Source organism: Podarcis melisellensis (assembly GCF_964234715.1).
Source record: "Podarcis melisellensis genome assembly, chromosome: 12".
Classification (NCBI taxonomy): Eukaryota; Metazoa; Chordata; class Lepidosauria; order Squamata; family Lacertidae; genus Podarcis; species Podarcis melisellensis.
Window position 1 is genome coordinate 22,817,600 of NC_138544.1, and position 22,074 is coordinate 22,839,673.

General features: G+C 40.8%; 1 protein-coding gene across 4 annotated transcripts in view; it reads left to right on the top strand.

The window, feature by feature from the left end:
* Window positions 1-22,074, top strand: part of RFTN1 (raftlin, lipid raft linker 1) — a 98,746-nt gene that overhangs the window by 39,163 nt on the left and 37,509 nt on the right. For all 4 annotated transcript variants that reach the window (XM_081883273.1, XM_081883272.1, XM_081883275.1 and 1 more), the window contains exon 4: window positions 5,520-5,628. In XM_081883273.1, the coding sequence (XP_081739399.1) occupies window positions 5,520-5,628 (109 nt within the window). The remainder of the gene's footprint in view (window positions 1-5,519; window positions 5,629-22,074) is intronic.

A 22,074-nucleotide genomic window follows, 5' to 3' on the forward strand; every position in this document is an offset into this window, starting at 1 on the left:
ACACCTACTATTATTAATTATAGGTGCCACTGGGAACTTTAAGACTAATAGCAGCTTGGGAGTAGGTGATTTTCACTGTGGCTTTGATGGAGGGAAGAGTGAAACTCCTCCACATGCTGCAGACCTGATGAAAATCATCCCACCCCTGCCTATTGTTAAATTTTATAACCCAGTATAGTTTCTAATGACACACTCATCATCATTTGTCCTTTGACCATTAGAGTTACGGAAGTAGGAGAAATCAAATGCAAGTGCATGAACTAAGGACAGTCCAAAGATGCTTTTAGGTGGAAAGATGTGATTATATACTCTCTCACACTCTTTTGCAGAGAAGAAGCTGCAAAGGGTGCCACCAGAACTGGCTCATTATCACCTTATGCCTCTGTTGCTTCCCAGGCATCTAGAAATAGCACATAACCATGCATGTAATGTGCAGAAAAGGCCATGATCAGAGCCTGGGTTGCATTGTAAGGAGTGCTCTAATTATGAGGTGCATTATAAAGGGTGATTTCAGAATGATGGTGGGAATTTTTGAGATGGCTATGAAGAGGCAGCAGATGTGAGGTTTAATCTCGGGACGGCTTGTTCACAGTGATTCTCACATGACAGAACTGATTCACACTGATTTACACTTTCAGGAAAACCCCTTACAGAAGAGGAATTGCTAGCGGGTGACAGCTTATTACAAAGCATGTTTTTCTACAAGCTTCTTTCAGTTCTAGTAAAGTGGCCAGAATAAGAAAATGAGGGCTATATGTGTGTACACACACACACACACACACACACACAGAGAGAGAGAGAGAGAGAGAGAGAGAGAGAGAGAGAGAGAATATGAGAATGAATGAAGCAGGCTCACAAAAAGGTCCTCAGGAGCTTCAGAAAGGCATTATGACCAACTTGGTCGGTCATCTTGTTTTCTTGCAGCAGCAAGAGGCCCCATTAGCTAAAGTGGTGCTTCGTTCTGGAGGTCCATTCTTAACCTGAAACTGTTCTTAACCTGAAGCACCACTTAACTAATGGGGCCTCCTGCTGCTGCTGCGTCGCCGCTGCACGATTTCTGTTCCCATCCTGAAGCAAAGTTCTTAACCTGAGGTACTGTTTTTGGGTTAGCGGAGTCTGTAACCTGAAGCGTATGTACCTGAGGTACCACTGTATATAGTGTTGAAATTGGATAGGGAAGACGTGAGTTTAAATTCTTTTTCAAGCTTTATAAATGACCTTGAGCAAGTTAGTATTCCTTAATACAGGGATGGGGAACCTTTGGCCCTCCAGATGTTGCTGGATTACAACTCCCTTTCCATTGGCCATGCTGGCTGGCGGTGATGGGAACTGTAGTTCAACAGCATCTAGAAGACCAGATTCCATACTCCTGACTTATTCTAAGCTTCCTTAAGGAGTTTTTAGAAGGATAAAATAGGAATACCAATTGAAGCTACTGATATGTATTCAATGGTAGATCTGTGTAAAGAGTCTTACAGGCACCTTGTCTGGATGTGGCCAAGATGTGAGTAACCGAAGACAGATGTTTCACACATACATGGGCTGTATCCAGCTAAGTCCCACACAGAGTAGGACTTAATTCACTAGGACTCACACTGGATGCAACATGTATATACACACATGTATATATACACACACGCACAGAGGTGGTGACCATTTTGCACGGGGGTTCCGTTCCCAGCCCCCACATGCTTCAGTGGAGCATGCACAAGCACCCCCGCCCCCTTATGCCACACCCCCTTATGCCTCCTGCCCTTTTCTGGGTCAAGAAAGCTCACACATCAGCAATTGCATGACAATTGGATGCGCCTAAATGGTTGCCACCTGTATACCGATTCTTACAACTAATTTTAAAATATGTTTGTGTATTTTTTGTCAGGCTGCTACTAAGCTAATCTTTTTAAGCATACAGACAAGGGAAGCTGCTTTATATTGAATTGTAACAATGGTCCATCTACTTCAGTATTGTCTACACTGACTGGCAGCAGCTCTCCAGAGTTTCTGACAGGATTTCCGCTCTACTTGAAGATGCCAGGGATTGAACCTAGGACCTTTTGCATGCAAAACATATGCTCTACCACTGTGCTCTGGCTCTTCCCTTGCGTATGAAATATGCATCAATTTTAAACACACTTCTCTTACATCAGCAGTAAGGTAGTAGAATTAGAGTCACTAATAGAAGAGTACATACTAGCATTTACACATAGCTCCTTTCAAGCAGCTTTGTTCATTAGAGAACGTGGTGGAGACAGGAAGTACAAATGCTGTGCCCTTCCTGTTCCCTGCACTTCTTTGTATCATCTGAAATACAACATTTACCTTTTATCCTGGAGGAAGGTATAGGAGTTCTATTTCTGGCACTACGGAGACACTTGCGCTTCCTGTCCACCCTGTGTTTCTCAGTATCGGAAGCCATTCTTCAAGTCACAGTGCAAACAGTTATGAAGCCTGAAACTGCTTTACAGAATTACTCAGATTGTAGTCTTAGCAGATTTTCCCCAAATAAAAAGCTTTTAATGAAGCCGTTTTGAGTAATGGTATCAGAATATATATGGTTATTCACATGGACATCACTTTTTGAAGTTGTTAATGGTTTTGAAAGTTACATCACATTGGCATTCTGCACGATCTGTTTTATTCATTGAATGCAAGTTGTACAGACCAAGCACTGGTGTATTTGGTTTTAGAGAGTTGAGTGTCTTCAGTAATACAACAGGAAGTCAAGTTCCTCTTTAAACCATTTCCTCCTCCTTTGCTGCCATGTACAGTGGTACCTTGGGTTAAGAATGTGGTCTGTTCTTAACTTGAAATTGTTCTTAACCTGAAGACCACTTTAGCTAATGGGGCCTCTCGTTGCTGCTGCGTTGCCAGAGCACGATTTATGTTCTCAGCCTGAAGCAAAGTTCTTAACCCGAGGTACTATTTCTGGGTTAGCGGAGTCTGTAACCTAAAGCGCCTGTAACCTAAAGCATCTGTAACCCGAGGTACGACTGTATATAAATTAAAACATGAATATTTGAAAGAATTGTTCAACCTAAATCTCTCCCAAGTTCTATCACATTCACATAATAGGGGCAAAGGAAGTCCCATCTTCATGTTAAGTAGTGAGAAAATAGATCTCATAGCTTCCCAAGCCCTCTACGTTTTCCGCAGAACTTCAGGGAGAGTTGTGTGAGTAATGACCCCCAATAATGACTGTCTCTGCCAAAGCCACCCAGAGTTTGTTAGGAGTGCCAGCTTGGCCCCACGACAGTGGGTGCCTGGGGTCGTGGGTGCCATACAGCATGCATGGCCCTGGTGCTGAAATTTATGGGTGCCCAGACCCTTTGTGGGGAATTTTGTGGGTGCTTGGGCACCCAGGGCCCCAGGGAACCAGCACCTATGGAGTTTGTGGATTTCTATTTTTATTTTAACATTTTTTTATTAAAGATTTCTTGGTTTACAAAAGTATGTGCCACCCTTTCCAAGTTACATTTTCTACAGATCAGTTTCATTTGTTGAGACATTAGCGTTACATTAGGAAGAAAAGGGGGAAAGAGGTGGAGGGGGGCATGGTGAGTGGGGGTGGGGTCAGGTGGTTATGTTTCTATTCTACTTAATGTATGTGGGGGGGGGGGGGTTGTGTCCGTGTTGCTTGTGCGGGTTCTCTCTACTATTCGCTTGTGGATTTAAGTTTGTGAATTTCTTACTGCTAGTTCATTGGTTTGAATTAAGGGTAAACAGAAAACAAAGAATATCAGCCTGTGTTTTGGTGGGCTAGTGCCCTGTTTGTGGCAGCATACTCAGAAGTCTTTTTTACTGACTGTGCACTCAGGGTTCAAACACCCTGGTATGGTGTTTTACTAAATAGTAAATAGTACAGTGGTACCTCAGGTTACAGACGCTTCAGGTTACATGCGCTACAGCTTACAGACTCTGCTAACCCAGAAATATTACCTTGGGTTAAGAACTTTGCTTCAGGATGAGAACAGAAATTGTGCTCTGGCAGCGCAGCGGCAGCGGGAGGCCCCATTAGCTAAAGTGGTGCTTCAGGTTAAGAACAGTTTCAGGTTAAGAATGGACCTCCAGAACGAATTAAGTACTTAACCTGAGGTACCACTGTACCTCCACATTTCAAGAAAGGAGATTTCAACCAAATTTACTGAGCTGTCTTAGAAAGTGGTGGGCTTTTTTTTTAAGGGGTTTTTAAGCAGACTCTGGGTTTCTTTCAGGGATGTTTCTGCAGGGGATTACCTTCATTGGCAAGGGACCGAATCAGGTGACCTTTGATGTTCCTTCCAACTGTGAATTTGCTATTTTTAAAAATTAAGGAAACTTCCTCTTTTCTAACAAACACTCAACCTCCGTTGCCTTCTGATAACCTCGGTTATTGTCAGGCTGTTTTGAGCTTTCTTTTCCTTTCCTTAAAAACAAAACAAAAAACCACGCAAATATTTAGCATGCCTGAGGAAACTCCCAAATATTGGGAAACCACCACTGTTTCAAATGTAGTTGGCACCATTTTGCTGCATAGCTAATGGACATGGCAGTAGAAGGAATGATAATCTACAAACATTTTTCCCTCCACCTCTGGAAAAGGAAATGAATGCAGCCCAAGAAATCTGAAAAGGAGCCTACGCTTCCCCTTTAACGGTGGGCATGAGTGGTCCCATGTTGTTTACAGTCCTAACGTTATAGGAAAGAGAAAGGGGCATGTAGGGTAAAATGAAAATGTGACCTCTCTTTTTTTCGGGGGGAGGGAACTCTCTATAATGTCCACAGGAAACAGTGCAGTCTTGGACTGCCTTAACAGTCATTTTCACTCTTCACTGTCCCAGTCTCATAGTTCTGAATGTGTTAGAAGCTTTGCAAGTACCTAGGGACCACCTTCCTCTGTAGCGAGCAAGCATTTGGAGTGTCTGACAGCTGGTACTGATCAGTTCGGAATACTCAAAAGATTGTATGTTGTTTTCCCTGCTGTTTAGCTAATATGAAGCTACCATTTTGGCTCAAGTAGCACAGAGCTTTGCAATTCCCTTAAAACCATAGCAGCAATTTTGTACTCTTCTTCCTGTTCGAAACAACTTGGCTGGTAAATTAAGAAGGGTGATATTTCATTGTGTGACAAAAATATAGGACTGTGGCTTTAAGGCAGTAGGCAGTACATGACAACAGGGTAGTATTTTGTTAAGTTTTCTCTTTAAACAAATAAAAAAGGGAGAATTTGAATTATTTTCTATTTTTACATTTATTCATTCAGTTCATGTTCTAAGATACCTAATGTATGTTACAATGTTTAAATAACAACTTCTAGTTTAGCCCTCTGTTTCAAAAGACTCTCATACTTTAATAATACTTTAATAATTTCTTACTATTACAGGATATGCATTGATCTTAGAGTTCTTGTTACACAATTGAGTGTTCTGTGTCACTGCTTGTCTAGGAACTACAATATGTCTGAGATATGCATAGAACATGTTAGTTTTTGGTGACTTGTCACCTGCTTATGAAAAACGCCTTCTTTTTCTTTTTCTTTTCAGATCCCTGAAAAATGATGCTGTCAGTGAAGGAAATACCTTAGAGATAGAAAGTTGCTTCTCCTCAGACCACCTTCTAGATAAATCAAAGATGCCAGATCTTATAAAGAAAGTAAGTACAGTAGAAGCAAAATATTCGCAAATAACAGTACAGATAGTTGCATTTAAAACTGATACTAAGGTACTAATGTTTACCAACCCCCAACCCCCCAATCTATGGAACACATTGTTCTGTCTTTCTGGTATATTCATCTGTTTTGTTGAAATCAAGTTCTAAAAATTAGAACTGGTTTAAGCGATACTGAGATTTACTATTTTCCTCTTAGTTGCAATATTAAGCCCTGTTTTACATTGCTCACACCTAATGCAATTAAGCCCCAAGCTTTTTGGGCCCACAGAATGCAAAAAGGGCGGAAGATCAGGTGAGACACACTAGCTGAATCAAAATGGGCTATATATATTGTTACATGGAATCCTAATCTCTACAGCAGTGCAAGATTCCAGGGGTTCCCGGAACTAATCCAGGATTCACGGTGGACAGTGAAGTAGGCGATACTGAGCACTCATTGTAAGCCATTAATGCCTCACCACTCGTGCCTAATCTGTTGTGTCTTTCCTCACTCCCACCTGCACCAGAGGGAACTATTTCATTGTCACCGCTTAGGCTAGCATCCTATTCTCTCTCTTCTCCCCCAAAATCAAGATTCAGCCAGGTGCCTTTATCAGCTTGCAAGCAGTGCAGAAAGGTAACATACTTCCTATGTGTTCTCTCTGTATTACCCTCCCTCCGCCCCATATGGTATGTTACCTTTGGAAAGCCTCTATCAAATATTGTGGTAAAGTTCAACGTCAGGAAAAAAATGCATTAATTATCAGGGGGGTCATTGCTAGCTCCATATCTGAGATTTGCTGTATCATTTTAGAACAGGTGTTATTCTAATGAAAATTAGAATTTTGCATGTGTCAATTATGTGTAGCAAATTAATGACTATAGAAACTGACAAGTTTTTTTAAAAAAATACACTGTAAATAGCCATCTGTGGTGTTGTACTAGAAAAAATGTCCCCTATGAATAACATGGTGGCGCTTCTTTAGTACCCAGATTAACTTTTATATCTGCAACTATTCTCTACTCCACAGATATTTCTTGTGTCCCTCTTGATGTTGTTGAACCAGCGGTGGCGGAAGCCGCTCGGGCGCCTAGGGCGGCGTGCCCAGGGGTGGGGTGACCCACCCATAGGGGCAGGGCAAGCCACCCGTAGGGGAATGGCACACTGCGGGGCCTCTGGAGTCTGTCTGCCTCCTCCCACTCAGCCACCCTACAGCTGGGGGGGGGGAGCCAGCAGGTGGACCGTTTGCGCAGCGCGGAGCCTGCATACACCCAAGCCACCACGTCTCTCCCAGCAGAGACATGTGGCTTGGGCATGCTGCAGGCCCTGCGGTGAGTGCTGTCCTGCATTTTGTCACCCCCTCAGTGGTGACACCCAGGGCACACCGTACCCTCTGCATCCCTTTCCTCTGCCCTTGTGTTGAACTACAACTCTGATTCTCCCTATTGGCCATTCTGACTGAGGCTGATGAGAGTTGTAGCTCAGCAACATCTGGAAGGGCACACATTGATTACCCCTGCTAATACTACTGCATTCTGTGGCTCTCCCCTAGTTCTCGTTTCAGCTGCATACTTCATCTTCGTTTGTGTACAGCTTTCACAGAGTTCTCATTTTCCCTTGAATTAATCTGTGGCCTTTTTACAGTCGCTGGGGGAATCATGATCTTGTGCTGATGAGTTTGAGGGAAATTGACCTTTAAATATTACTGTGAGTTGTGTGTAACATGGAGTCTGTGTGTGTGTGTGTGTGTGTGTGTGTGTGTGGTAGCAACCTACATAAAATGAGAACAGGAGGATAGAAGGTCCTTAGCTGCTCCTAAACAAATGTCATATTTAGAAGTTGAAGATCAAAGGTTTTATGAGACCAATGTGAAATATTTTACTTGTGGAGAAGTTACATTTTACACACCCATACACACCCACCAAGTTCAGTGTAACTTCAAATGCATAAAATACCCTCGTGGTTTACATGGAGAAGTTATGTCTGGTTTTGATCACTAGTTAAGTACAAGAGAAATTAGCTGAAAACTTAAAATATATTATGAAACGGTGGGCCCTGTAACCCTTATTGTTCTTGGAAGAGCAAAAATGCATCTGGGAACATGCATGCATTCTAACAGATGGGAAAGGGGCGTCTGCTGCTATATAAAAACAATTTTTATCTACAGTGAATAATATTTAATCAAAACACAGAACTGGGAAATGACTGTATCCCAACATTTTTCATTAAACATACAGTGGGTTTTTAATATATAAAAAAGTAAATTTCCATTGCATTCCATAATTTCTGACTAATTGTTTAAATATATAATTCTTTGCTTGCAGTCCAGAAATAAACTAGATTTAACACATGGCCAGAGTGATAAAACTGTTGTGCTGTTCATTTGCTTTAAATGTTTCCTGTTATGAATGCATTCTTCATTTTTGTTCAATAATCTGAGACATTAGTCGTCATGTCTCACAAAAAGATCCTAATACATCTTGGGTTTTTAACTTGTCTTAAAGCAAATTATTATTATTTGTAATGGAGAAAAATTGGAACAAAAACTGCTTCTGGCCTTCAAACAGAAAAGTCTGAAATGACCCTGCTGTAATGTTACTTATTGCCCAAAGGATTTGCTATCTAAGTGATCTGAAACACTTTGAAACCATTCCTGTCTTTCAGGAAAACACTTGTCCTTTCCTCAAAGTCTTTACAAAAGAGCATTTTTACATTTATTTCTTTGCACTTCATAATAAGGGCTTCTCTCAAAGCATTGAACTTGGGGCTTTATTTTCTGCACACTCAGAAAGCAAACAGAAACCATCTCTTTGTTTAAGGATCTTGACATAGATATAATCTAGAATAAAGCAATAAGACTGGTCAGGAGTGCTCCTGCTGAGAGCTGTCTTTGGCAATAATGTTTTGAAAGCATATGTAAAACAAAGGATTGTGGAAAATAGTGCACATTGTATATTAGGTATCATGGTGTGAAGAGCAACATATGTTCTTGGTTACACTTCTAAAAAAAAACTTACATTCATTGTTACTCTGCAGTATAACTTTGGTATTCAGAAACTCACTCTGATTGTAGCAAAATATTCCATTGTGCCCTCGGGGGACTTGATTTGCTTTTGTAATCCTTTGTCCCACGGACTTTTTTTAAAAGGTTCATCTTCCTGGCCAATGTAAAAATAGATGTGGTAGATGTGTATAGTACATGGCCCCAGCATTCCAGAGCTTTCCCCCCTGAAGACCAGAAAGAAAATTTGAAGCAAACATCTGTTTATGTTGCATTAATATGTGTCCCAATGATTTGTTCATTGGGACACATATTAGGGACACATTTCCTTTTAATCCAGATTTTGCATGGAGAACTTCAGTGCTGAAAAGCAAAGATTGATGTTGTGTATTCAGAACATCCATGAAAATGTGGCTCTTGGCAGGAAAAAGGCTGCCCACCTGTTCTGCATAACATGCAGTTACTACTGTGGATGGTAAAAGCATTAGCACTCCTGAAGTGGGCAGTAGGGGCAAGGCTACCCACCTTGTAAAACCTTAATTTGTTAATATGGGAATTGAATGGAGGGGTGAGGCACAAAGCAGTCATTTGTTGGTTACTGAATGCGACTGTGCTCTGAACACTGACAGGCCTTATTCATCCAGGTGTATGGCAGTGGTGGCTGGAGCCCATTGGGACTGGTAGGGCAGAAGACAGGGAGACTGACTATAGATGGCTCAATCATAGGTTGAGCCAACTAATTCGAGTTTTGTCCCCATCCTCCTCTCTCCCAAGTTCTGCAAGGACAACACAGAGATTGCAAATGAAACTTCCTATGTGCATGGTGCTGGGGAAATATATTTCTGGACAATGAGACCAGATTTAGTCCATTACCTACAAAAGAGGGCTTTTAGAGTTCAATATTAAATGGATATGTTTACAATACCACCTCCATTTTATGACTTTAAGGAGTCACTGTCAAATGAGCAGCATGTGTTATTTATCTTCTGTAATACTCTTGCAGAACTCAGACCTAATGTAGTGGAGGTTTAGTGCTTTGGGTAGTTCTTCAGTTTGAACTTATCTTATGGATACTCAAACTTTAATATATGGGGGAAAGACTGAAAAATAAAGATCATGAACTTGAACTTCCCGACTATAAGAAATATTTAGGTATGAGATTTATTTTCAGTAGGAAATGTGCTAAACTTGATGGTGGTAGTGTTTAGTTTAAAACTTGAGCAGCTGCTGTCTCTTGGAAACAGGATTTATGTAGCTTCCTTTATAGCTACATTATGTTCACGAAGTGAACATGTTAGAGCTGTGAATTTCTGCATTAATTCTGCCAGTGATTAAACACTGTATTCCGTTCATATACATAGAATTGGTATATAACCAGCCATAGAACAAAATATGCAGACCTGCATTGGCAACCTCCCCACCCATTTAACCGTCCAGGGGTCCTTTACCTGTACTCCCCTTACCATGTGTTCTTGGTATCTAGGATTTGGCACTTGGTCCATGGACTAACATGTAGCCATTCAGGATCTAGGAGTCTTGGTTGACCACAAACTTGACATGAGCCAACAGTGTGACGCGGCAGCTAAAAAAGCCAATGCAATTCTGGGCTGCATCAATAGGAGTATAGCATCTAGATCAAGGGAAGTAATAGTGCCACTGTATTCTGCTCTGGTCAGACCTCACCTGGAGTACTGTGTCCAGTTCTGGGCACCACAGTTCAAGAAGGACACTGACAAATTGGAATGTGTCCAGAGGAGGGCAACCAAAATGGTCAAAGGCCTGGAAACGATGCCTTATGAGGAACGGCTAAGGGAGCTGGGCATGTTTATCCTGGAGAAGAGGAGGTTAAGGGGTGATATGATAGCCATGTTCAAATATATAAAAGGATGTCACATAGAGGAGGGAGAAAGGTTGTTTTCTGCTGCTCCAGAGAAGCGGACACGGAGCAATGGATCCAAACTACAAGAAAGAAGATTCCACCTAAACATTAGGAAGAACTTCCTGACAGTAAGAGCTGTTCGACAGTGGAATTTGCTGCCAAGGAGTGTGGTGGAGTCTCCTTCTTTGGAGGTCTTTAAGCAGAGGCTTGACAACCATATGTCAGGAGTGCTCTGATGGTGTTTCCTGCTTGGCAGGGGGTTGGACTCGATAGCCCTGGTGGTCTCCTCCAACTCTATGATTCTATGATTCTAGGTGTTGTTGGATTATAATCCCTGGTCATTGGCCATGTTGACTACCGCTGGTGGGATTTGGAGTCCAGCAGCATCTCTTAGCCACATCTGCTGAAGACCATACAACTACTACAACTGTTTAACATTCTCTGCAGGAAATCCAGAATGCCCTATTAGCTGGAACCGTTTTTGCTACCTTAACTAGTATTAGTAATATCAACTATTTTTGCACAGCTGTTGGACCATGCAGTATCCAAACATGTAGTTGTGCCTTTTGCATAGATCATTGAGCTGTCGCAGTGCAGCCCCTTTGTGGATTGCATCCTTACTTCCATCTATGGCAATAGTCCCCAGCTTTCATATGGTATAAACTGCTACCTGCAATTAACATGTGTAGCATAAATGTAGTAGAAATCTGCTTTGATCGTGAGTTGTAATTTAAAATTATAATATTGGCTGCTAATATCCTTAAAAACAGATGCAAAGTAAAGTGTACAGTTTATTGTAATAACTATATGCTGATGTAGTAGTAGACCCAGCTACATGGAAGTTGTAACCCGATAATAAAAAAAATGATCTTAAGATGAACACAAGTGAAAATAGTTAGTCATTTTGGAAAGATCACAGCCTAATTCAGAGTCTTCTCTGAATGCTATAGAAGGGAGCAGTTTCCCAAACCTACTCTTTCACATATGTTCACATCAAATTCTTAACCAAGGAATTGTATCAATTTATGAAAAATGTCAAGGACAACAGAAAAGTTGCTTTCAAATTTAAAAGTGTCTCTTCACAAATGAACCTTCTAAACAACGCAAAAGTCAATGGGAGGTTTCTGACAAATGGCCTCAGAGAAATACTAATGAAGAATGATGGTGCTTGAATGTGTAAGTAAGTAAGCCACAATTTCACAGCAATATTTGACATGGTGTTATATATATTTTTCTCAGTACCTTTTGCCTGCAGATTTTTGTTGGCATGCCACCTGTCAGAGCATATTTGTGTAACTTTTAACAGGAAATTGTTTGAAGAGGGTTATCTCTGTTCTACATATATTTCCAGTCAAGATGTATGACAATCTCACAAACATAGAAATTAGGTGTATTTTGGGTTTTTGTTTTTGTTTTTTAAAAGTGTTGTCCATTCTTTTGGTTATTGGGTGATACATATTAAGCAGCAATACTAAACTTTGTTACTGGATTTTATCTTTTTCTAAAGCAAAAGAAGGATCTCCTATACATCAGGACAGAAGAAAGTAATTTGATGCTGGACACACCTTTTAAAAATCCCTTATCCAGAAATAGCTTTGCTACATTAAATTGGAATGGTCAGTTAGCAACTCACAGGCTGAATCTGGCTCTAAGAACAATTTCATCTACCCCCACAAGATTTTAATTAGTTTACTACCGTATTTAAATTTCATGTCTGGCGCTGTATAATAAACCACTGAGCCTCTTGGGCTTGCTGATTGGAAGGTCAGCAGTTCGAGTCTGCACAATGTCTTAGCCCCTGCCCAACCTAGCAGTTCGAAAGCATACCAACATGAGTAGACAAATAGGTACTGGTGTGGCGTGAAAGTAAACGGTGTTTCTGTGCACTCTGGTACTCGTCATGGTGTTCTGTGCGCCAGAAGTGGCTGGCCACATGACCTGGAAAGCTGTTTGCAGACAAACACCGGCTCCCTCGGCCTGAAGCGAGATGAGCACCGCACCCCATAGACTGTGGCTATGTATAATCTAAATGAATGTTCCATACCTGTACCAGGTAAATGAACTTTATAGAACCTGACTAGCTCTATAGTTTGGGATGTATTTTCCCCCCTGATAACATAGTGTCCATTCAAACATAAAGAAGTCGACCTTCCCTGCTTTAAATACTGATGTTTCATTTCCACAGAAACTGTTGCTCCTGCATTCTTTCTTGGAGCATGAATCATATCCCAACCCTGTCTTTAAGGTATTAGTGAAGTAACCACTTTGCTCTAATGATTAGTTTGCGAAAATAACCAAGTCAATCTAAAATACTGCAAGCTGTGTTGAATTAGTGCATACTAGTAGTTTTCGAGTGAACATTTGCTCTGGATGGAAGCCAAGAAATTCCAGTTGCTGGCGTCAAAACAGTTAAGAGAAGTTTGGAACACCCATCTTTCTAAGTCAGCCATGTGTCTTCATTTTATTACATTGTTATGCTGCATTTATGTGGTGCTTGGTGGAATACTTGATATTGAGCACGTACAAGATATATGATGTGATAATTGTAACATACAGACCAAAATTGATAAGAAAAAGAACTGTCTGTGAACAATTAATAACATCTAGGCACAGATTTCAGTTTCTATTATTGCACTCTATACTGCTGTGTTCTGATATTGCGTGAGGTTTCTTTACCTTTTATAAGCCAAGCCTGCTCCAGGAATTGATGCAGCTGTAAAGATTTAAGTCAAAATAAAGAGTTGGTTTAAGAAGAATTCTTTTTTTAAAAAAGTCTAAAACCTATTCACTTATTCTATAACCAGTATTTTTAAAATCACTTCTGCATTTTAATATTTAAATGCAGTTACAATACTGATACATCTGCTTCTATTTCTAATTACTGTTTTAAAACAAAGCAAACCCATCATCTTGCTGCTGCGCCACTATGCCCATTCCTTCTATGAGGTCTTGGACATGGCTTGTAACTATATTGGAGGCATTCAAAGGACACATGGCAAACATATTGGAGTGAAAGTCAGAACCTAAATTCAAAGTTGTTAGTATGGTATTAAGAGCAGTAAGCTGCCTGTCCACCTAGCCAAAGATTCATCAAGTTTGATGGGCAGACGAGGCATGGAGACTGGGCACTGTGGTTCATTAAGGGTTATTGGGAATTGTAACTTTGCAAAAAGTAAACTACAGGGCCCATAATTCTTTGAGGGAAAGACTGCTCTTTGAATGTGCATTAAAGGTATAGTGTGCACTTGGTTGTGTATACCCCCTCACCCCATTTACTCTGTACCCAAGGCACTCCCACCACTGGTTTGGGAAATTATCTGAAATGCATTATCTGAAATGCATATACATCCTGCATATGCAACCCCCACATTTCACTATTATCTAAAGTGGTATTGTGCACAAACCTTTTGTTTCACCAACAGTCCAGAAGCTGTATTCCTATAAAGTTTCCTTTCCCTCCGCCTATCTGAATTGATGCGTTGACCTCTCTTTTGCTGTTTAACCATTTTTGAAGGTTAGCACCTACCTTTCTTAAGCACCTACCTAACTGTAGTTTGACTAGTGTCAACAGTCTTGACCCAAAGACAATCAATATTATCCTCTCAATTTTGCTGCATCTCTGTGAGGTAGGCTGCCATCGTTAATATTTTATACATGTAGTTTTGAGATAGACTTGTCTACAATAGTCCAAGTTTAGGTGCCCCCCCTTGCTGTGAGGTGAGTCAGTACTTTTCATGATGTACAAATAAGGCAATGAGATTGAAAGGGTAACACTACCCATTTGCTGTGTCTGTTGTTGAGCTGAAAAATTGAATCATCGTATTAGTGCAAAGTTGAGCAATTCCTTCAAATGCCAATTCTGGACTTATGTCAAGAGTTTTACATAGACTGTTTCTGGAACACAAAGTATTACTTAGTGCCCATTGCATAGCCCCAGTCTTGGTGGCTTTCTGCTGCTGCAAAACTGTCACAAAGTGGTTGCTATTGTGCTCATGGATGCTATAAACCCACTTGAAAACTATGAACAAAGAGGACTGGACTGATCAACTCCAAATGTTTCAGCTGTTAGCTTTTCTTGAGATACGCAAGTTATCCGGCAGCTAGGAATCTATTTATATATTTATTTATTTATTAGCATTGGGTAACTTATACATTTAATGTACTCAATTGCTTTTTAATTCAAGACATTTTAAAATTACATATGCTCATTAAAGTTTATAGCAGCAAAAATTTATTTAGATTTGTTTTTTATTATAAATATATCCGAAGCAGTAGAAACAAGAAAGTTAAAAGCTAAAGGTATTTCATGTCATTCTAAATTGCACAGGTAGGCATATTCTGTGACCCTGAACAGCAGCAAATGACCAAACAGGACACCAGGTGCTGGTATGAAATCAAGCCAAATCTTTTATTGACTGTAGCAGGCAGGATATGTGTTGATATAGCAGTAGGGACAGGATCTGTTCATCATTCCACTCACCCCATGCTGGTGGAATGGGATTAGCTGGGGTTGGACCATGCCAAGCCGATTCCGTGGGAGTTGGCCAGTGTTGAATCCTTTTGTGGTGCAACCAAGCTGGCAAGGTCTTACTGGGTGACCAGAGTTAGGATTACAGCCAGGCAGAGGGCCCGAACCCAAGCTTGGGTGAATGCCATGGCCAATCCTGCACTAAGGCTCCTGCACTAAGGTCCCTTCGCTATGTTGATCCTGCCCAATGCCATTTCTGCCCTTGAATATACATCATTCTGCCTAACAGAGGAAAGTTATATGTTTCACTAAGAAAAAGGCAAAACAAACAAACAAACAAACAAACAAACAAGGGCCAATCAGTTTGGGAGAAAAATTTCTTTCAGGCCCTGTCAACCAACGATCCAGATTGCCCATATCTGGTGTGGTGATTGGCACATAAAGACACACAATTTTGTAATGTTTTTTCCAATCTGGAAAACCTTTCCTGTTATCCTGCCAATGTTGAATGGTATTATTTTAGATTCCAGCTTCTCCCAAGAGCCAAGTGTATGTGTGGGATAAATTCTTCCAAAATCTGGTATGCAAAAAAAAAAAAAAAAAAAAAAAAGATTTGACAGACTATAATGATGTACACTGTACAGTATACCTAGCTTATAAAAGCTAAGTGATTGCAGACACCCCATTCAGCCCCACTGCATTAGGCTTCATACTACTTGGGAAGATCCTTTCATTTGTTCATTTGTGGTAGACTATTCTGGGGGTCAACAAGCATACCCCCCCAAACAAATTTTGGCTCATTCAGCGCCAATCACTTGCTTGAGAAGCAGGAAGAGAGAGATTGAATGAGGGCTTTCTTTTCTATCCAAACCAACTTATGTCGCTATCAGAGCTGACCACAGAAATACAACCCACTGCTGCATGAAGATCTTTGAGACAAAGCCTTGAACGTAGCACATACTCTGGCAAATATTATAGTTAAACAGATTTCATGCAGCTTTCTTAAATGTGTTGGCTGCTTGAGAAATAGGGTCAGTTTGAAAGGTTTTTTAAAAAGTTTTTTTTTTAAGATTTAAAAATGTAATTCAAAGCCTTCAGCAGATACAGAAAATCAGTAAAATTAATCCGCACTTTTGACTTTGCAGCACCTTATAGAGAGCAATAGTGCCTCTGAAGCTGGAGCCTCCATGTGTCTCATTGGTAATAGACCCACCTTCTCTGCATTTGTGTATCAGTGGTTCAGTTTTTAAATATAAATTTGGCCAAGTATGATGCACTGCCTGTAAAATCTGCTGTTAATCTAGAAGATCTGTTTCTGTTCAGAGAGGATCATATATTTATTCTGGTTCAAAAATAAATGTAAATGAATTCCAAAGTTTAATGCTAGCTCAGAAGTAAAAGCTGTTCTTTCATGGCAGAGTGCAGTGAACTTTTTGTTCATGTCAATAAAATGTACTTTATTACTATATAGTTCATACTGTATAATATGGGACATAACTCCACGCAGTGTAGAAATTAATTTCACTAAGCACACACATAATATGAATTGTGAGGTTATTTGATATCCCTGTGGCTTAACTGCTAGTTAATTTATTTGTACTAAGCTTCTTTAAAATATACATCTTAATCTGAACCATGTGGCATGGACTAGTTGCCTTTGAAAGTGGACTGAATACCAATCTACTGTCATAAGTGCTTTCTCCTTGTTAAAAATAAGATTCTTACCCAGTGCATTGAAACTTACTGAGGATAAATGTAGCCTCTTACCTATGCTATGATATTTCATATATTGTTGCAGTGGTCATAAAAAATTGTGTTCCTAGGAAACTTTAAAGGCTTCCTTGATGACATTGATAGTGGTGGAAAAGCTGCCCCAAACATGTGTCCCTGCCTCTGCTTGAAGGGGCTCAGGGCAACAAATATGGGGCATTCCCATGTTACTGCCATAGACAGTTGGAGGTAGGCTAGACTGAGGGCTATGTAAATATTCATAGGTTAAAAGGCAGCGAGGTCATTTCTTTCTGCTGCATTTCATGCCGAATATGCACATATCTGTACACACCGGGGTGGGGAAATCTTTACTCAGTGTGCATTACTCGTTTGGTTTCCCTGTGCCTGCAACCCCCAACACCCATTCATGAAGCTGTCGTCTGTGCATGTGCAGCGGCTGCCTCAAATGAGCACACCTTGGCTTAACTGCAAAATGAATGTGGCTTATGTTTATGAATCAGGTGAAAGCTGGTTTGAGGGGAAATGCAGCAAGCAGCATTATTTCTCAGGAAGCTGCGGGATAGATGGATTGTGCCAACATCATGTGTACCCAACTTCAAACACCAGTGGTAGAAGCATGCTGGAGCCAGAGTAAATGCTATTGTGTACATAGCTTGAGAGCCAGCTATCTGAAGCCATACAATTGTCTTCAGGGTTGAGCTGGAATTTCAAACCTTTTAACTGCCTTATCTAGAACATTGCACGTGTTGGAAAAAACAAAAAGTGTCTTGAAGCACCATTAAAGCTAACAGATTTATTTTGGCATGAACTTGCATGGATTTCAGTCAATTTAGTCAGATGTGTTATGTGTTATCCCCGCGTTCCAGGTGTTTATACAGTGGTACCTTGGTTCTCAAACACCTTGGTTCTCAAATGCCTTGGCTCTCAAACGTCTTTTCCCAAACGCCGAAAACCCAGAAGTAAGTGTTCCGGTTTTTGAACGTCCGATGTGGCTGTCCGCTATTGTTTCTGGGCGCCTGCACCAATCAGAAGCTGCACCTTGGTTTCTGAACACTTCGGAAGTCAAACGGACTTCCGGAACAAATTAAGTTTGGTGCTTTTGTTTTTGCTATCTATTTTGTGTTTTTTGAGGCATTTTCACTTAATTTGTTTTTGTGGCTGTGTGGAACCCAGTCCAGCTACTGGCTGATTGATTGTGTGACTGTGAAAATGGATTATCATCAGTGCAGGTAAGAAAAAAATGTAATTTTAATTTTTATCATCTACAATACTGTCTTATTTCTTTTATAGTACAGTACATTGATTATTGCTTTCATTTTATGGATCAATGGTCTTGTTAGATAGCAAAATTCATGTTAAATTGCTGTTTTTAAAAGGCTGGAACGGATTAATCCATTTTGCATTACTTTCTATGGGAAAGCGCGCCTTGGTTTTGGAATGGACTTCCAGAACGGATTAAGTTTGAGAACCAAAGTACCACTATACACATGAGAGAGAGAGAGAGAGAGAGAGAGAGAGAGAGAGAGAGAGAGAGAGAGAGAGAGAGAGTAAGTAAACAAGGAGGTCTGAGGAAATGGAATGTTGAAAATAGTGACAGTAATCATTATCTTCTTAAAACTGATCATTCATAAAATAGTTTGTGATAACAAAAACATCCTAGCTTTGATAAGTCAATTAACACATGTAGTGTGATTTAAAAAAAACAAAAACAAAAGGATTTGTCCTGATTCAAGTCACTTGAAATTTACCAAGAGGCTCAGTTCTAATTTACATTGCTGTCTCATTCTAGCTGTCAACATGCCTGACTATCTGATATTACATCTGCAGGAAAGTATTGAGAGCATTCTGGGTGCACACTATTTGCTTAAGGCAATAGGTCTCAGAACCCTCTGTGCCGTGCATGGATTCCTCAGCAGGCAAATAGATGGGGAAAGGGTTCCCTGAGGGTAGGGAACATCATCCAGAGCCTATGGATACCTCTTTATTTCAGTGCACGCAGCATATATGTTGCTTGGAGTAGTTTGACGAGTGGTCTCTAAGGCTATTCAGTCATTGCATACCTGTGGTGCAGTTATCTTCCTTGTTGCTACTATAGCTACTTAGTAAACAGCAGTAATAGTAGTAGCAATGGAAGCTCTACAGATGCTTATCAACCATTTTGCCCAAACCTGCAGGGAGTTAGCCTTACCATTAGCCTGAAGAAGGCAAACATCCTAGGTGAGGACATCACCAGCACTTCATGCTTCAGCATTGGTGACCACACACTTGAGGTGGTAGAATATTTTGTCTACCTGGTCTCCACCAAAACCAGCAACCTCTCCATTGATGCTGAGCTGTACAAATGTATTGGCAAGGCAGCTACAAAAGGGTATGGGAGAATGTGGTACTAACGTACAATACCAAGATGAAGGTCTAGCAGTTATCGAAGTGAGTTGTGGGCAACTTACAAGTGCCAGGAGTGACAGCTCAATGCCTCCACATGTGCTGCATCAGAAAGATTTGGGGCATCATGTGGCGGGCCAAAGTGTCAAAGATGTGCTCTCCCAAGCCCACATTCCCCGCATGTTCACACACTCCTGTCTCAGTGATGTCTACACTGGCATGGTCATGTCCACAGAATGGAAGATGGCAGGATCTCCAAGGAAGTGCTCTATGAGGAGCTGGCTTCAGGCACCAGCCTCATTTGAAGACCAACTCTGCATAACAAAGATTGCCTGCAAACATGACATGAAGGTTGGAAACATCTACCCCACAAGGGAATCCCTTGCAGACAAACACAGTGCCTGAATACAGGCAGTCAGGTTGTGCATCCACAGCAATGACCAGAGGAAGAATGACCACTGGGAGGACCACACAGAGAGAAAATGTCATGGTGTATCTGCAGTAGCAGAACTGGACGCCTTCCTCTGCCCCAGCTGCAACAAAACATGTCTCTCCCATATTTGTCTCTGTAGCCACAGCAGGCGCTGCAACCTTCCAACACCCCCAAAGGCACACTCCTCCCATTGTCTCTTGAGACAGATCCAACCATGTCACAACCATGGAGTAGTAGTAATAATGTAGTAGTACAGTAGTAGTAGTAGTAGTAGTAGTATCATCTTAAAGTGTTTCACAACAATCCTAAGATGAACAAGTAGTCCTAACCCCATGTTCTAGATGGAAATGGTGGCTGATCCTTAAACATGGTGCTTTGCCTAAGGTGAGCCCATGTCCAAGTTCAAATCTGAACAGGGAGCTGCTGGTTCATGCTCTTAATTCTTAGGCTACACCACCTCAAATGAAATTCTGTTTCATAGGAGGACTGGCATGCTCCTATGCAAATGCAGCTTTGATTAGCACTCAAAATATGAACAAGATTTAATTGCAGACAAATAATGAGTGCATTGCAAATTATTTGTATAATGCCAGGGGCAGGAGGGGGTTGGTATTAATTTCAGAAATTGCTACCAGTCATGAACTTTTACCCAATCCGCTTTCTGCTTCTGTGGTCCAAGAGTAGCATACTAGAGCAGGTAGTGGTTTTTCAATCGACAGACTGTCTAAAATTGCTACACATCAAGATTTGCTACCTGGATCGCCACCTTATTAATCCTGGGGTAACAAAGGTTACCCCGATTTCAAGCAGAAGTAGGATATATTTAGCAGTAAAGTGCTTCATCATTCACTGATATTTGAGTGAATGGAGGCAAGTGCATGCAAAGGTAGGCAAGCTCTGGGCTAAATGTCAAAAAACTGCTTCTTGTCATGACCTCACACCCGAATTACTCTCTTATTTCCATGGTCTAAGTTGCTATTTTTTAATGAAAATAAAAAAATGGAAACCGATCCAGAAAATCTGTCTCACTCAATAATGCCTGGAGTTGTTCAGTTCTCCTGGTTCCCAGTCCCTCGTTCATCTGGAAAACCAGTATCTATGACCTAGCTATGATACTCATAAAACAGATTATGTCCATTTCTGTGGTACAGGGGCCCATCAAACTGTTTCTCCGTCAGAAAGCTGAAACTCTACCTCTGCTAGGCTATTAATTTTGACAAAGAGCTTCCACTGTCATGTTCACATCACCTTGGCATTGTATCAGCAAATTGAAACTGGTTCCAAAATCCTGCAACTGTGACCTTCTGGCTTTCCGGGGGAAGCAAGCTTCAATTCCTGCCTTCACACAGCTCAGCAAATAAACTGTAACAATGGTGTAAGAGAGGAAGTTGTCTCTTCTATCATCCAGGTGTCTTGTATGTATTTAGCACAGTAGCATGACCATCAGGAAATTGGATGATTCATAACATTTTTGGGGAAAGATAGAATGAGTTTCCTATGGTGTGTTTTTCCCCCCTTGGGATGGAATAAAATGACTGCTTCTCTACACTGCCATCTCTGTCAGCATGTAGCTCATGCGGAGAATTGATTCCACCTTATTTGCATTTGAAAAAGCTTGCATTGTCTTTATTTTGGTCTCTAATAACAGAATACATTGACACTGCGTACTTAAAGTGGATGGTTGGGAGAGACAAGACCCATCTCATTCTAATACCATTTATTTTTGTAATGGGGTTTTATTTGAACTCCTAATTATGAGTGAATGTAGCTTTCCCACTGTGTCGCCTCTTCTCACAGCAGTGAATTTACCTGTATTTGAAAGAAGCAGCCTGTCAGTTGTATCTTTTCATTATAGTATCAAAAAAATCAAGCCTTGGGTCCTATTATTCTCTGCTCTGTTGCTGAACCCTCAGTGAAGTACATGGTGGTTGGGGCCAGCAGGTCAGCTCTGGATGACAGGGGACATAATCACATGCACACACACACCTCTATCATAGTAACAAACTACACACAGTCTTTTCGTGGTTCATTTCTGTAGTAACTTGTTTTTCCTCCTTCATTAACTCCTCTAATCCTTAGTTTTCACAGCTAGGCAGATTTAGGTGCCAAAAAGCAAGGAAAGCTACCACAGGCTTGTAACCAAAGAGCAACTTGAGCATTCCAGCATTCTTCAGTGGTGGGAGTTTCTCAGTTTTTCTGCCAGTTTTACCATCTCCAGCTGCTCCCTTGTTGCTTTATCACAAGTGGTTCTGGAGGTTGCTCAAGCCTCTTGTAGGAAAGGGGCATAAATGCTTGATTTAGTAGTATGAGCAGAATTTTGCCCATGCTTCTTTGGATCCAAGCTATTATGTCTCAGGTTTTTAAGAAATGTTAACTTTATTTCTTCCATTTCTGACATCTTGTAAAACGGCTATTGTTCCTGAAGAACTTCTTCCGTATCTCTGTTTTGTGCTTTAGTAACCCTTGATCTTCCACTTCCAGTAAGCTCATCCCAGGTCATGAAAATAACCACGTACAATCACATCTGTTTTCTGTGATTCTTTATGTTCTTTTT